Source organism: Microcaecilia unicolor, chromosome 8 (genome assembly GCF_901765095.1).
Source record: "Microcaecilia unicolor chromosome 8, aMicUni1.1, whole genome shotgun sequence".
Taxonomy (NCBI): domain Eukaryota; kingdom Metazoa; phylum Chordata; class Amphibia; order Gymnophiona; family Siphonopidae; genus Microcaecilia; species Microcaecilia unicolor.
In genome coordinates, this window is record NC_044038.1 from 12,368,752 (window position 1) to 12,384,443 (window position 15,692).

Genomic DNA, 15,692 nt, shown 5'->3' on the forward strand with positions numbered 1-15,692 from the left:
TATGCATACGAATGCAAACACAGGGATAAATATTTTTCAAATAGCTGCTACTAGCAATGTACAAAACGCAACATCTCTGACACGTATTGCTCAATTTCTTATTTATTGTAAATTATACATTAACAATAATATAATTTACAATGAATAAGAAATTGAGCAATAGTTGTCAGGGATTTTGTAGTTTTGTACTGAATATGCATGAGCTATATCCTTGGGACACACCTAGCCAGTTGGGTTTTCAGGACACCCACAATGAATATGCATGAGATAAGTTCCATCGAGCCCAGCATCCTGTCCACGACAGCGGCCAATCCAGGCCTAGGGCACCTGGCAAGCTTCCCAAATGTACAAACATTCTATGCATGTTATTCCTGGAATTGTGGATTTTTCCCAAGTCCATTTGGAAAAAATCCACAATTCCAGGTTTAACTAGGCAGAAGCCAGTTCCTATCTGGTTATATAACACTGACTATCAACCCTATAGTGTTTTTCATGTTTCCCTGGATTACCACATGAAGACAGGTAATTGACAATTTATGACCAGAACCTCAAATCCTTTCTCAACCTAACCAACCATGTAATTATGTACATTTCTGTGACTGGTTGAAAAATAAATATCTATGTATTAGTTCAATTATTGTCCTGGAAATGATTATCTTTAATCTTTATATATTTTTGCATTCCATCCATTTTTAGATAATGTTTGAGACTTTCAACACTCCAGCTATGTACATTGCCGTCCAGGCTGTGCTGTCACTGTACGCTTCTGGTCGTACCACTGGTATTGTGATGGACTCTGGTGATGGTGTTACCCACACAGTGCCCATCTATGAAGGTTATGCCCTGCCCCATGCTATCACACGTCTGGATTTGGCTGGCCGTGACCTGACAGACTACCTCATGAAGATTCTGACCGAGAGAGGCTACAACTTCACCACCACAGCAGAAAGAAAAATTGTGCGTGACATTAAGGAGAAACTGTGTTATGTCGCCTTGGACTTTGAGCAGGAAATGGCCACAGCTGCCTCCTCTTCCTCTCTGGAAAAGACCTATGAGCTTCCTGATGGACAGATTATCACCATTGGCAATGAGAGGTTCCGGGCCCCAGAGGCTCTCTTTCAACCAGCCTTCCTTGGTCAGTTGCAATACCACATGTTACTCCAATTTATCAAAGATTCATAATGTATGTCATTAGTTAAGCAATACTGGTGAACTGCATTATTTTATTGTTTACAGGGTTCAAGGCAGCATGGTTTTATAGTACTTGGGAAGTAAGGCCAGTGCCAGGCAGACTTCTACGGTCTGTGTTCTAAAAATGTCAAAGACAGTTCAGGATAGAACATAGAAACAGAAAAATGTAGGCAGATAAAGACCATATGGTCTATCCAGTCTGCCCATCCATGCCATCTACTCTCCCTATCATTCCCTTAGAGATCTTATGTACTTATCCCAAGCTCTCTTGAATTCAGATACTGTTTTCCTCTCCACCACTTCCACCAGGAGACTGTTCCACGAATTCACCACCCTTTCCGTGAAGAAATATTTTCTCAGATTATTTCTGAGTCTATCCCTTTTCACCTTCATCCTATACCTCCTCGTTCCAGGACTTCCTTTCAATTGAAAGAGACTCACCTTTATACCACACAGATATTTAAATGTCTCTGTCATATCTCCCCTCTCCTGCCTTTCTTCTAAAGATCTTTAAGTCTGTCCCCATACGCTTTATGATGAAGACCATTGACCATTTTATTAGCTGCCTTCTGAAGGTACAGTCTCCAGGATTGTACACAATGCTCTAAACTAGTGGAACCATGCCCGTTTCCTCAACAATGAAACGGGCCCTAGGAAGGCTGTCACGTAAGTTTTTTTTTCCCTCTCTCCCCTGCTCTCCCCTCCATGTCCAGCGATTCTCCTCTTCCCTGCCCTCCCATCCGTGCCACACAATTCTCTCCTCTACTGTCCTCCCATCCCATCCATGTCCATCAATTCTCCTCTGCCCTGCCCTCCCCTCGATGTCCCATGCTTCTCTCCTCCCCTTGATTTGTACCTGAACGTTCTCTGGATGGCTGGTGCTGGCTTCTGTTCTGTTCGTAACATCTCTCCTGACGTCAGCTCGCCTCCAGCATTCCCTTCCCTCTCACTGTTCCGCCCTCTGACGCCATTACGTCTTGACGCGAGGGCAGGACAGTGAGGGGGAATGGAACGCTGGAGGCTGGCTGACGTCAGGAGATGTTACAAACGCAGGCAGACATGGACCGTCGGATGTGCAAATTATTATATATTTATTTATTTAGATTTTGCTCACACCTTTTTCAGTAGTAGCTCAAGGTGAGTTACATTCAGGTACTCTGGATATTTCTCTGTCCCAGGAGGCCTCACAATCTAAGTTTGTACCTGAGCCAATGGAGGGTTAATTGACTTGCCCAAGATCACGAGGAGCAGCAGTGGTATTTGAACTGACCAGTGCTCTAACCACTAGGCCACTCCTCCACTTCAGAACCTTGCTATTCTTTGGGGTTCTTCATGGAATGTCACTACTCTTTGAGATTCTGCATGGAATCTTGTCACTCTTCAAGATTCCAGAATCTTATTTATTTAGATTTTGCTCACACCTTTTTCAGTAGTAGCTCAAGGTGAGTTACATTCAGGTACTCTGGATATTTCTCTGTCCCAGGAGGCCTCACAATCTAAGTTTGTACCTGAGCCAATGGAGGGTTAATTGACTTGCCCAAGATCACAAGGAGCAGCAGTGGGATTTGAACCGGTCACCTCTGGATTACAAGACCGGTGCTCTAACCACTAGGCTACTCCACCACTCTACTATAGGATGAGGTCTCACTAGTCTTATACAGGGGCTTTATCATTTCTTTTTTCCAACTGACCATTCTTCTCCCTATGCACCCAAGCATCCCTATAGTTTTCGCCATCACCTATTCTACCTGTTTGGCCACCTTTGAGCAGGAGTGGGCTATGATGGAAACCCCATTAGTTAGGAAATAAAGCCAATGCAGGCAGACTTTTAAGTTGACTGCCCCCTGTTTGTGATGCTGCTAGAGTTTAACTTGTGCATCTTTCTGGCCCACAGTCTAGGTGGCCTATATAAAATTATAAAATTAACCTCCACGTGTGGTATTTTTGAATTTTGGTAAGTCCTATAGCACTAGTCCATACAGGAGGTTCATAAACAACTAACCAACCTAGATTTAGGAGTTAAGGTGACCCAACAGGTCAGAAACTGGTTAAGTAGGGCCAACTTGGTGGCTTTGTAGTAGAACAGTGCATTGCCATGCAGAAGGTTCCTAATTTGTGACCATCTCCAGGAAAAAGGTGACTAAAATTTTTGGAAACAAGTGAGGTTTTAATGAATTCTGTTAAAGTAAACAAATTTGTAATAACAACAGTTTAAACCTCATCCTTTTCTGTGAAAAAATAAAAAAGTCACATAAGTTCAAACATGTACATTTTTCAGTTTGCTTATGGACCCATGAAATGAAAAATTAGCAATTCTCAACATTTTGGATCTGCTACTATAGTCGCCTTTTCCCAGAGACGGTCACATTTGATTCTTGAGTTGGGCCTTTTATTCTCTGGGTTGGTTGAGGCTGCTATTCATAGTTCTAGGGGAAAGGGCATTGATCAAGAGTGATAAATGAGTGACAAGAGGGTAATTTTATAACATGGGGCCTAGTTAGGCATTCTTTAAGGAAGACTAGTAGATTCCGACTTATCTTTATAAAGTATTTCTCTATGTGGCAGAGAACAACACACTTTAAGTGTAGGTACGATTGCTTACACCGACTCGAGAATTGGTATAACTGAAGGCGCGTACCTTATGCATGTAAGCATGAAGATTATAAAAGGTATGTGTATATGCTAACTCCATCCATGCTGTGTCCAGCTCCACCCCTATGCATGCCCATTGGTAAAGTATGCATCTTCATATCATAATGCATATTTTTACCCCAGTCTATATTTTATAAGAGGTTATTTATGTGCTGGAATGACTGTCTAAAATTACCTCTATAGTGGCCAGATTCAGGATATATACTTGCAAAGGTCTGGAGGGCACCCTGGTGTAGGCTCTGTCATTGCAATGGTTGAGTTATAGGCAACATACAGTATTGGACATAAGAGTTCTCTCTATGGAAAGGTTAACCACCTGTGGAGTTCCTCTGGGATAATTGTTATGTTCACTTTTATACAGTGTTTTCATAAATAATCTTGCAGAGGGCTAATATGGAAGGTTTCTCTTTATGAAGGTACTCCAGGAAATAGGGAAAGCCTGAAGAATGGTTAATATTTGGTAACTTATACTGTATGAAAAGTAGTGTACCTGGAATACTGAAACAAAGCATGCTATATATAATCAGTGAGGGAAGGAAATGCTGAAGTCCTCCTTATGCACCCAACATGAGAAAGATCTAGGACCAAATATATCTGATGACCTCAAGGCTCCCAAACAGTGTAACAAGACAGTACTGAAGGGTGCATTAGCAGAGGTCTAACCATCAGAAAAGACGAAGGTGATAATACCTCTTGCCTTAGCGTCCCACAGATCAGTCCAGAATTTGTGGGTTGTGTTCACTGAGCAGCAGATGGAGACAAAGAAAGAAAAGTAGTTCTTCCTTAAGGGTATCATGCAGCTGTAGAACACTCAGCAGATGACTGTTCTTCTGAGGTAGCTCCTGACCTACTGTGTTACTCCTGGGGGAAACAGTGCAGAATTTGCACAGAGTTGCTCAACCCCACAGAACATACAGAATTCTGCAAAGCTGCTGGCATCGGGTTTCTCCTCAGTCTCTCTCCCTCTCCCCGCAGAGATTGTAGGGCAGGAGAAGAGGGAAGAAAACCACTGCACATCAGGCCTCTTTCTCCTTCTCTGCAGGCTTAGACCCAACTGTTTAGGGAAAAGGGAAAGGGAATGGGGCTTGATATACTGCCTTTCTGTGGGTTTTTTTTTTTTTTTGTAACTACATTCAAAGTGGTTTACATAGTATATACAGGTACTTATTCGTATCTGGGGCAATGGAGGGTTAAGTGACTTGCCCAGAGTCACAAGGAGCTGCAGTGGGATTCAAACCCAGTTCCCCAGGATCAGAGTCCGCTGCACTAACCACTAGGCTACTCCTTTATGTGAACCATGCAGCTGTAGGTGATATTCGTTGATGCTGAGTTCCCACCTCTTCTTATCTCCAGTTATGGATTGAGGTCTGCTCTTGGTCCAGCTATTCAAGTGGTTTCCAGTGGAGCTTTGGGGCATTTAGACCAGAGGTACACCTGGTGGTCGGGGTTCTTTCTACCCCTGCTCCCGCCCCCATGTCTGCTACGTCTCCTCTCATAGAATTGGAAAGTTAGACCTTCCAGCAATATTTAGAATGTCTTCAGTGGTAGGTTTGTCGACTTCCTTTGATCCTTTCAGTGGGTTTTCTCTGAGTTGGCTCGCTCTGATAACAGTTCAGTCTGAATGCATTTGTGAACCACGGAGCAAAAAGGTACCAAAAGTGGAGTATGTGACTTATTTATATCACAAGATAGAGGGATATTAATTGCATAATCATGCCAAATTTCAGCCTCAAGTATGAACTAATTATGCATTTAAAAAATGAGAAACGTTTATCAATAAAAAAAATAATTAACACCAGAAATCACATACCCCACTTTAGGTATCTCCAGTTCTTAGGCTGTAGAACATGAAAAACATCGAACTTGTGAAAAACATTTGCACAGTCCCATTCTACTGACCCGATAGTACACAAGACAATGAAAGTTGCCCTTCCAGATATTTATAGCCTTTATCTCTGGTATTTGTAACCCCATTATTGGTACTTTTTCACTCAGTGGCTCACACTTACTTGTGAAGGCAGTGAAGCACCAAAGTCACTTTGGTTACAAGCCACTTCAATCCCGCAGACTTTTCAGCAGCAGAGAAACAGCCCCGGCGATATTTCCAGCTGTGCAGACTTTTCACCCTGAAGCCAGCTACTTTGGTGGAGAAGCATTGTCCTGAAGGATGTTTTGACTGCACAATTAATCTTTTTCTCATGACTATTCGTCCCGCATCCCCTTTAGTGATGTCGGCAACTCTGCATCACTCAGCCCGTTTTGGCCTTGGTGACACTCAGCAGCATAGGCTGTCCTGACATAAAGTTTTAGTTTTTTGCTGCTCTCCTCATATGGCTCTTCCGGCAGGTTAGTTGAACTTTTTTTCTACATGGGATGCCTGGTTTTGGATCTGTCCTTGCCATGATGCTCTAGCTGTCTCTCTCTGGAGCGAAAGGCAAAAACGAGCATCTCTTCATGAATTTTGGCAGGTGCGCAGGAAGGCGGCCATTTTGAGCTTCCCATGCTGCTGTTGCTGCTCTAGCTGATGTTACTCTTTCTGCTCCTCATAAGACTCCAGAGTTTTCGCTGCAGGACTTCATAACTTTTGAGGTACTTAAAAAAAGAAAAGAGACAATTGTACATTCCTTTCTCCTTCACAGCCTTTTCTTAATTGGCCCTGGGGATTCCTTCCATGACATTTCCCTGAGGAATTTCAGATCAGGAGTTCTCCAAGTCCCTCAGTTGATTCCATGTGGTGGTTTCCTGTTTTAATGCTAGGTACTTGCAGTTCCCAGTACTCAACCAGCTACATCTCCTCTTTAGGGGTAAGTTATTCTCTCATTCTTTGTATATACCATGTTTCCCCGAAAATAAGACACTGTCTTATATTAATTTTTGCCCCCCAAAATGCACTAGGTCTTATTTTCAGGGGCTGTCTTATTTTTTGGGGAAACATCGGGGTTGGATCGGGGTTGGCCCGCCCGCCCTCCGTCGCTCCCGGAACTAACCTTAAACGCCTCCTTTCACCTTCGCAGCAAGCAGCAGCAGGGCAGGCCACTCCTTCCTTCCATGTCCCACCCTTGCCTGACGTAACATCCACGAGGGCGGGGCACAGAAGGAAGGAGAGGTCTGTCTTGCTGCTGCTTGCTGCGAAGGTGAAAAGAGGCGTTTAAGGTTAGTTCCGGGAGCGATGGAGGGTGGGTGGAGGGGGGGCCCGGCGACCTTGGGTGGGGGGGGGGGGGGGGCGGCCCGGGGGTGGCCTTGTCCGGCTCTCAGCGGCCCTGCTTTCAAACAAAAATTTGCTAGGTCTTACTTTCGGGGGAGGCCTTATATCTACCAATTCAGGAAAACCTCTACTAGGTCTTATTTTCGGGGGATGTCTTACTTTCGGGGAAACAGGGTATTGAGTCAGTCTCGCACTCTAATGGGGCAAAAGGTAGCAGGCATAATCAGACTCCTTTCACAGTTAAGCACCTTTGGGTCTTGAGATGACCAGATGCCACTGCTGTGCCTACTCTAAGAGACAGTAAAATGGTTTCATATTTGCTTCTGACTGGAACAGAATTTAGTTTCTGACCTTCCATTTCTTCTAACTTGGGTTAGTTCAGCTGCTCTCCTTTCCCTAAAACAAAAACAAACAAACAAAAAAAGGAACCTTCTTATGAATGGCATTTCTGCAATCCAAATTCCGATCTTCCTTATTCACAAAGAACACTGTGTCCTGGGTGTCTTTGACCTTACAGTAGATTAAGAGGGGTAATTAGCTCTTTTCACGTGGTAGAGTAATCTGGGCTGGACCTTACAGACTCTGCTGAGTTTGACCTTACAGGATCAGCTGAGACTCATCTTTCAGGTTCAGCTGGGTTTATTCTCATGGGATCCATTGTGCTTCACCTCTCGGAGAAGCTCTGCTGCACCTCGGAGGGCCAGTTGTGCTTCACCTCAAAGGGTGAACTGTGGTTGACCTCACAATGTTGACAGTGGTTGGACTCACAGGATTATCTGCACTTGACTTCACAGGGTCAGTCGAGCTTGGGTTCACAGGTCAGCTGCGTTTGGGCTTACAGAGTCAGCTGCCCTTTTTTCTCACAGTGACAGCTATGCTTGGTCTCTCAAGGTCAGCTCTGCTGTGCTTGACTTCATGGACTCTGCTAACCTTAACCTCACAGATTCACCTGCACTTTGACCTCTCAGGATCTTCTACGCCTGTCTTTGCAGTAGCAGTGCTGGCTATGAGTCATCTTTTCAGCGCCTAATATTCTTTAGCTTCTTAGTGTTGCCTGTGCAATATCACTTGATATTCGACCTCATTGTATATTCTCTGCTTCCCTTTCACAGTATAAGAAGTGCCTTTCAGATTCAGTATCACTATATCTCAAGAATTTAATTTCCCTAGTTAAAAGCCTTTTTCTTTGCAAACTTGGTGCAATTTGTCCTTGCGGTAATTATTTCTTAAACCTCCCAAGTTTGGCAGGAAGATACCTCGAGACTAGGTTAGAATTTTGTTTCAGCTGGCAGTACCCTTTCTCAGTACTCTCAGATATAGCTGAGTTTGTTCTCACTTGGAATTATATTTTTAAAACCCCCAAAAAACAAAACCCGACATGCCTTTGACCCTGTGTGATCAATTTTGCTTCTCCATGCCGATTCAAATTCTCTCTCCTTGAAAGAATCAACTAGACTTCTACAGTCGTGTGGCCATATCCTTACGGGATCAGTTGAGCTTATCTTCACAACTCCAGAAGAACTTCACCTTTTCGGATCTCTTGGGTTTCATTTCACCAGATCAGTGGTGTGCTTTCTCACAAAATCACCTGCACTTTCCCATTTCAGCATCTGCTGGGCCTTCCTGCTCAGTCTTACCCTCTCCGTTTTAGCTGGGCTTCCTTTCTTAGGATCAGCTGGGATTCCAACCTCTTGGAGTCGGCAATATTCAGCTGAGCTTCTCTTCACAGATCTACTGTGCTTTTCTTGATCAAATCACCTCAGCTTGGCCTAGCAGAATCAGCGATGCTTTGTTCCATTTAGGGGCTCATTTTCAAAAGAGAAAAATATCTAAAAAATGGCATAAAGTGGCATTTGGCTGGGTTTTTTTTCTCTGAAAACTGTCTAAATTGTGATTTTCCAAAACTCAGATTTGAAATGTTTTTCACTGCACTGCGTCCAGATCACAAGGGGGTGTGATAGGGATGGGATTTGGGTGTTCCCAAAACGTGAGTGTTGTTTATTGCCTTATCAATGTCTGCACTTCACTAGCTGGCCGGAAGAGACTTTTGACAATGGAGTTTTCAGGTTCTGTTATGATTTATAACAGGAGATCTTAACCAGTGGTGCCTACCAGGAAGAGGTCAAACGGGATGTGGAGAAGGGTCTTGAAATCTGAGGCAATTTATTGAAACACTCTAGCCAGAATGAAGGCAGTTATTAGGACAATTATTGGTAAAATTACTGTATACTACTGTAATTTTAGCATATCTGGGTTTAAAAAAGGTTTGGGCAAGTTCCTGGAGGAAAAATCCATAGTCTGCTATTGAGACAGACATGGGGAAACCACTGCTTGCCCTGGGATTGGTAGTGTGGAATGTTGCTACTCTTTGGGATTCCGGAATCTTGCAACTCTGGGATTCCGGAATGTTGCTACTCTTTGGGATTCCAGAGTCTTGCTACTCTTTGGGATTCTATCAGGTACTTGTGACCTGGATTGGCCACTGTTGGAAGCAGAGCTAGATGGACCATTGGTCTGACTCAGTATGTTCTTATCTTGGCAGTTGGCACTGTTAGCGGCTAACAGCCACATATGTATCTGTCAGTAGTCACTAGTGGACACATGATTTAGGAAGGGGGGTGCGAGGATTTCAATGATCAGTTAAAGGGTGCAGGAAGCAAAAAAGTTATGAACCTCTGATCCACAATGTCTGCGATAATAAACTCTTGCAACTCTGTTCCTTGTGAAATTATTTTGGATAAGTTCACATTGTAGGTGTAAGTGAAGGAGTAGCCTGGTGGTTAGAGAGGCAGAGTGAGAACCTCAAGTACAACTAGACTGTCAGCCAGTTTAGGCAGAGAAATATCTCTTGTACCTGAACATGTAACTCACCTTGAACTTGGATTTGGGAAAAGGCAATAAAAAAAATAAAAAATCCAAATTAGTACTACTTCATCACAACAAAAGCCTTCACCAAAAAATAACTAAATACCAATATTGTTTCTCTTTTGCAGGCTTGGAAAATCCTGGAATTCATGAACTCCCCTTCAACTCCATCATGAAGTGTGACGTTGATATCCGTAAGGACCTGTACGCCAATTTTGTGCTCTCTGGTGGTACCACAATGTTCCCAGGGATTTCAGACAGGATGCAGAAAGAGTTCACATTCCAGGCATCCGGCACTATGAAGATGAAGGTGAGGTTCAGTTCTTTTCATCTGCCACAGTTATTGATAAATTCTTAATCCCTACTACTACTAACGGTCGATAGCTTGCCTCATATAATAAATCACTACCTTCAATGACAGGCTATGTTGTCTTTTTGTGCTGGAAATTATTGATTAAATTCTAATATTAATTAGTGGAGGAAAAGACTTCACTATGCAACTGACAGATTAAAGGCAATTTGATTTATAACCATCACAAGTCAAAAGCCTCCTCCTGTAATGCTGCTACTGCCAGGGACCAAAAGAAGGTAGACCAGTTGGGGAGGGGGATATTGAGAGGGGGGCAGATCCTGAACCCCGGGTGTAGGGAGTAAGCAGAAGACCCATGAGCAGAACTGGAGAAGTCACTGATGGAAGCTATAGCCAAGGGGTTGGGCTCCAGCCGACATGAGAAAAGCTTAGTTCTGCCCACCCCTAAGTTTGTGTCACTGCTTATGGGGGTAGAGGGGAGGGAAGGAGGAAGAGAACAGAGAAAGAGAATTGTTAAAACTGTATCTTGCCTTTATTCAATAGTGCATTATAGCATCTTGTCATGAAATAAAGCAAGTCATGATCAGGTGGAATTCAGCAGTGGCGTTCCTAGGTCAGCTGCCACCTGGGGCAGATCGCTGCTGAGCCCCCCCCCCCCCGGGCACATCACCTCCACCCCCCCCCCCCGGTGCATCACCTCCACTTCCACCCCCCCCCCAGCACATTGCTCTTACTTCTTGGGGTTCCTGGGAGCAGTTGCGTGGCTGTCGGCTCCGCCGGTTTCCTGCCCCAGCACAGGAAGTAACATCAGAGGGAGCAGAGACCCGGTAGAGCCGACAGCCATGCAGCTGCTCCCTACACCCCCTTGTAGGGTGCCCCGAGGGTGGACTGACCCCTCCACCCCGCCCTCAGTACACCACTGATCAGCGCTCAGTAAAAATCCTACTCTAGGAAGACATGTTTATCCACTCCTACCCTAGCTGAGATAATATTGGGCTGTCTGAAGTCTCTTGATTATTTGCTCTTTACAGCCGGCGTAGAGTGCATTGCAGTAATCTAAATGACTGAGCACGATTGATTGTATCAGGTTGCGAAAAACAGTTCTTGGGAAGAAAGGTCTTACTCTTTTTAATTTCCACATTGAGTGGAACATCTTCTTGGTTATGTTTTTCGCGTGATTCTCGAGTTTTAGGTGTCGATCGATGGTAACTCCAAGAATTTTTAGGGTGTCTGAAATTGGAAGGTTTAGATTTGGTGTGTTAATGGCGGTGAATTCTTTCTTGTTATGTTGAGAGGTGAGAATTAGGCACTGGGTTTTTTCTGCATTAAGTTTCAGCCGAAATGCATCCGCCCAAGAATGCATGATATGGAGACTTTGGTTGATGTCATTGGAAATTTCCTTTAGGTCTTGTTTGAATGGGATGTAGATCGTTACGTCGTCTGTGTATATGTATGGGTTGAGGTTTTGATTTGATAATAGTTTAGCCAAGGGTATCATCATTAAGTTGAATAGAGTCGACGAGAGGGGGGATCCCTGTGGGACTCCGCATTTCGGTACCCATGTGGCTGAAGTAGTCGAGTTAGATGTCACCTGGTATGATCGTGTGGTTAGGAATCCCTTGAACCAATTGAGAGCGTTACCTCCATTCTGAAGTACTCAAGGAAATGTAGTAATATTCCATGATCAACCATGTCAAAAGCACTTGACGTCAAATTGTAGGAGTAGTTTGTTTTTTCCAGTTGCAATCGTTTGTTTGAATTTAGTCATAAGAGTGACTAGTACTGTTTCGGTACTGTGGTTAGACCGAAATCCTGACTGGGAGTCGTGTAGTATTGACAATTTATTTAAATAGTTTGTGAGTTGTTTGGTCACCAACCCTTCTGTTAGTTTGGTTATTAAGGGAATGGATGCTACTGGTCTGTAGTTGGTTAGTTCATTAGCACTTTTCTTTGCGTCTTTGGGTATAGGGGTGAGTAGAATGTTTCCTTTCTCCTTCGGGAAGAGTCCATTTTGTAGCATATAATTCAGGTGTTTTGTTATGTCGGTTATGAATTGTTGAGGGGCAGATGTCATCAGGTTGTTTGGGCATATGTCTAGTTTGTAATGAGATTTGGCAAATCTTTTAAGCTTTTGGGAGATGATATCCTCTGATAGTGTCTCGAAATTGGTCCAAGTCCTGTCCTCTGGGTAAATGCCAGGGTCTGGGTCTAGACAGTCAAGGAGTTCAGCATAGTCGATGGTACTGACAGGTATCTTAAGTCATAATTGTGCGATTTTTTCGTTGAAGTATTTCACGAGATTGTCTGCTCCTGGGATGTCTGTGCTGTTGGTTGTGACTGGTATAGTATCTAATAATTTATTCACGAGTTGGAAGAGTTTATGTGTACCCTTGTAGTTTGGTCCGATTACGGTTTTGTAATGTAGTCTTTTAGTTTGTCTTATGGTATATTTGTATTTTCTTTGGAGTTGTTTCCAGGCATTGAGTGTGGGGTCATCTTTCTTTTTATTCCATGCTCGTTCTAACCTTCTGACTTGTGTTTTAAGTTTTTTCAACTCTTTATTGAACCATGGTATTGAATTCTTTCTATGTGAGGTTCTGGTTTGGGTTGGAGCAATATTGTCTAATATGGATCTGCATCTGTCGTCCCATTCTAAGAGGAATTGGATTGTATCTGTTTTTATTGTCCATTCGTTGTCAGAGATTTGTTGCCAAAATATTACTGGGTCTATTTTTCCTCTCGTGGTGTAGGTTTTCCGTTCTTGTTTATTCGGTGGGCCTTTCATTTGCCATTGGAGGGAGATGTTTGCTTTCTAGTGGTCAAACCAGAAATACATCCAACTTTTTGTTTTGAAAATGGCCATTTGCTAGACGTTTTTGTGCTCAGTGCGTCTATCTTTTAGCACCATTTTCAAAAACAATATTGGGGAGGGGGGAGTAGACTGGCCACACAGACATCCCAGCAGAGCAGTGGGGCAGCCTAGGGGGCACTGCTGTGGACTTCACCTAAAAGGTTCCAGGTACACATCTCACCGTTACCCCCTTATATTATATGGTGAGCCCTCCAAAAATGTACTGTACATCACTATAATAGCCCTTATGCCTGCAGGTGTCACCTCCATGTATGTAGAGTAGGTTTTTGGTGGGTTCTGGAGGGCTCACGCTTTCCACCACAAGTGTAACAGTGGGTTATGGGCCTGGGTCTCCTGTACAATGCACTTCTCCGACCACTAGGCTACTCCAGCAACTTGCTTGCTGCTCTAATAGGACTGGCCCAGGGGCGTAGCCAGACCTCAGCGGGAGGGGGGTCCAGAGCCAGAGGTGGGGGGGCCACATTTTAGCCCGCCTCCCCTAGCCGCTGACCCTGCCCCGCCACTTTCAAACCCCACCGCCGCCAGCTGAAGTCTTCTTCAGCGCCGGTCTCCGGCGCATTCGCTGATCTGTTTCTATGAGTCCTGACTTCTGACGTCCTGCATGCATGTCCTGTATGTAACCCCGTGCGTTGGCGGCAGGAGGGGTCGAAAGTAGAGGGGACAAGAGCTAAATCTGTGGGGGCCCATGCCCCCACCTAGCTACGCCCCTGGACTGATCATAACATCTGAAGCTGTCAGAGGTTGGTATGTACTGTTTCTTTCACATCTTTAGGGGTGAGAGGGGGTCAGTGACCACTGGGGGATTAAGGGGGGGGGGGGGATCATGCCTTACTTAATCCCTGGTCATTTAGGGCACCTTGTTGTGACTTAGTCGTGATTGAAACAGGTCTAGACCAAAACATCAAACTTTTAACTGGATGTTTTTGCCTTGTTCCATTATGCCAGGAAAACATCCAAGTTTTGGGAATGCCCAAATCCCACTCCAAACAGCCCCCCCCCCCCCCCCCCACTTCTGATTTGGATGCACTATAGAGAAATAAATCTCAAATTTGGAAAATTGCGATTTGGATGTTTTTCAGAGAAAAATGTCCAAATGCCACTTTCTGCCATTTTCGAGGAGTTTTTCTATTTTGAAAATGAACCTCTTAAATTTATTGTTTAATGTGCCCCTTAAGATACACCAGCTGACTATGAAAGTTCCATACCATTAAACTCTTCCATTACTATAGAACCGTTTATCTAGTCTAGCAATGGCCCACAAAACTCTTCAGCTTGGAGAAAAGGCAGCTGAGGGGAGATATGATAGAGGTTTATAAAATAACGAGTGGAGTTGAACGGGTAGATGTGAAGCATCTGTTTACGCTTTCCAAAAATACTAGGACTAGGGGACATGCGATGAAGCTACAATGTAGTAAATTTAAAACGAATCGGAGAAAATGTTTCTTCACTCAACGTGTAATCAAACTCTAGAATTTGTTGCCAGAGAATGTGGTAAAGGCGGTTAGCTTAGCGGAGTTTAAAAAAGGTTTGGACAGCTTCCTAAAGGAAAAGTCCATAGACCATTATTAAATGGACTTGGGGAAAATCCACTATTTCTGGGATAAGCAGTATAAAATGTGTTGTAGTTTTTTTGTTTTTTTTTTTTGGGGGGGGGGGGGGGGATCTTGCCAGGTATTTGTGACCTGGATTGGCCACTGTTGGAAACAGGATGCTGGACTTGATGGAGCTTCCGTCTGTCCCAGTATGGCAATACTTATGTATTTATGTAATTTTATGCCATCGGAGATCTGGTATTGAGTGTGAAGGCGACAGATCTGACATTGTTATTACGGAAATGAAATATCTAGGGCTGTACTAAAAGGGGTGAAGAGACTGGTGCACATTTGTAAACTCACTGGTATTTTGACTCTGCAGATCATTGCCCCACCTGAACGCAAGTACTCCGTCTGGAATGGAGGCTCTGCCCTGGCCTCCATGTGCACTGTCCAGCAGATGTGGGTCAGCAAACAGGAGTACAATGAGTTTGGAGCCTCCACTGTCCACCGCAAATGCTTCTAGAAAAATCCATTGGTACTCGCTAAGGGTAAAGTGCGGCTTTCCTTGTCAAGAGAGAAAACAATGACAAAGTTAAAATCTGTGTTGAATTCTGAAATGTCCGAGGGTGAGCATGAGTGAGATCAGGGCAAATTCGAATAACAGGAGTGTGTATTGGCCAAAGAAGTGCTAATAAAACTGACCACTGCCTTTTTTTGAAGGCACTTAAGATTTTCTCTGGGGGATGGGGGTCAGTGAAGAGAAATAGTGCTCCCCCAGGAATATACCTAAGAACAATATGGGTTAACCTGGTCTTTTTGATGCAGCATTAACATTTGAAAAATAATGCTATGGAAGGAATGTAACCTGCTTCCCTTAAATAATCTGTAAGCCACATTGAACCTACCACCAAGTGGGAAAATGTGGGGTACAAATGCGGTAAATAAATAAATAAAATAGGCCAGTTACTATATAATATTCACTGTATATATTTTTTATTTTTAATGTAACTTTGTGTATTATTATTTTTTTTTATCAGAGATGTGCCCAAGCTAAGGTTACTC

At 43.8% G+C, this 15,692-nt stretch overlaps 1 protein-coding gene across 1 annotated transcript in view; it reads left to right on the forward strand.

Annotated features, from left to right (window-relative positions):
* LOC115476974 (actin-like) overlaps positions 1–15,168 on the forward strand; it is a 34,217-nt gene extending 19,049 nt beyond the window's left edge. Inside the window, exons 4-6 of the mRNA XM_030213584.1 lie at positions 697–1,135; positions 10,042–10,223; positions 15,010–15,168. Of these exons, the coding sequence (XP_030069444.1) occupies positions 697–1,135; positions 10,042–10,223; positions 15,010–15,153 (765 nt within the window). The 3' untranslated portion in view covers positions 15,154–15,168. The remainder of the gene's footprint in view (positions 1–696; positions 1,136–10,041; positions 10,224–15,009) is intronic.
* The last annotated feature ends 524 nt before the right edge of the window (positions 15,169–15,692 follow it).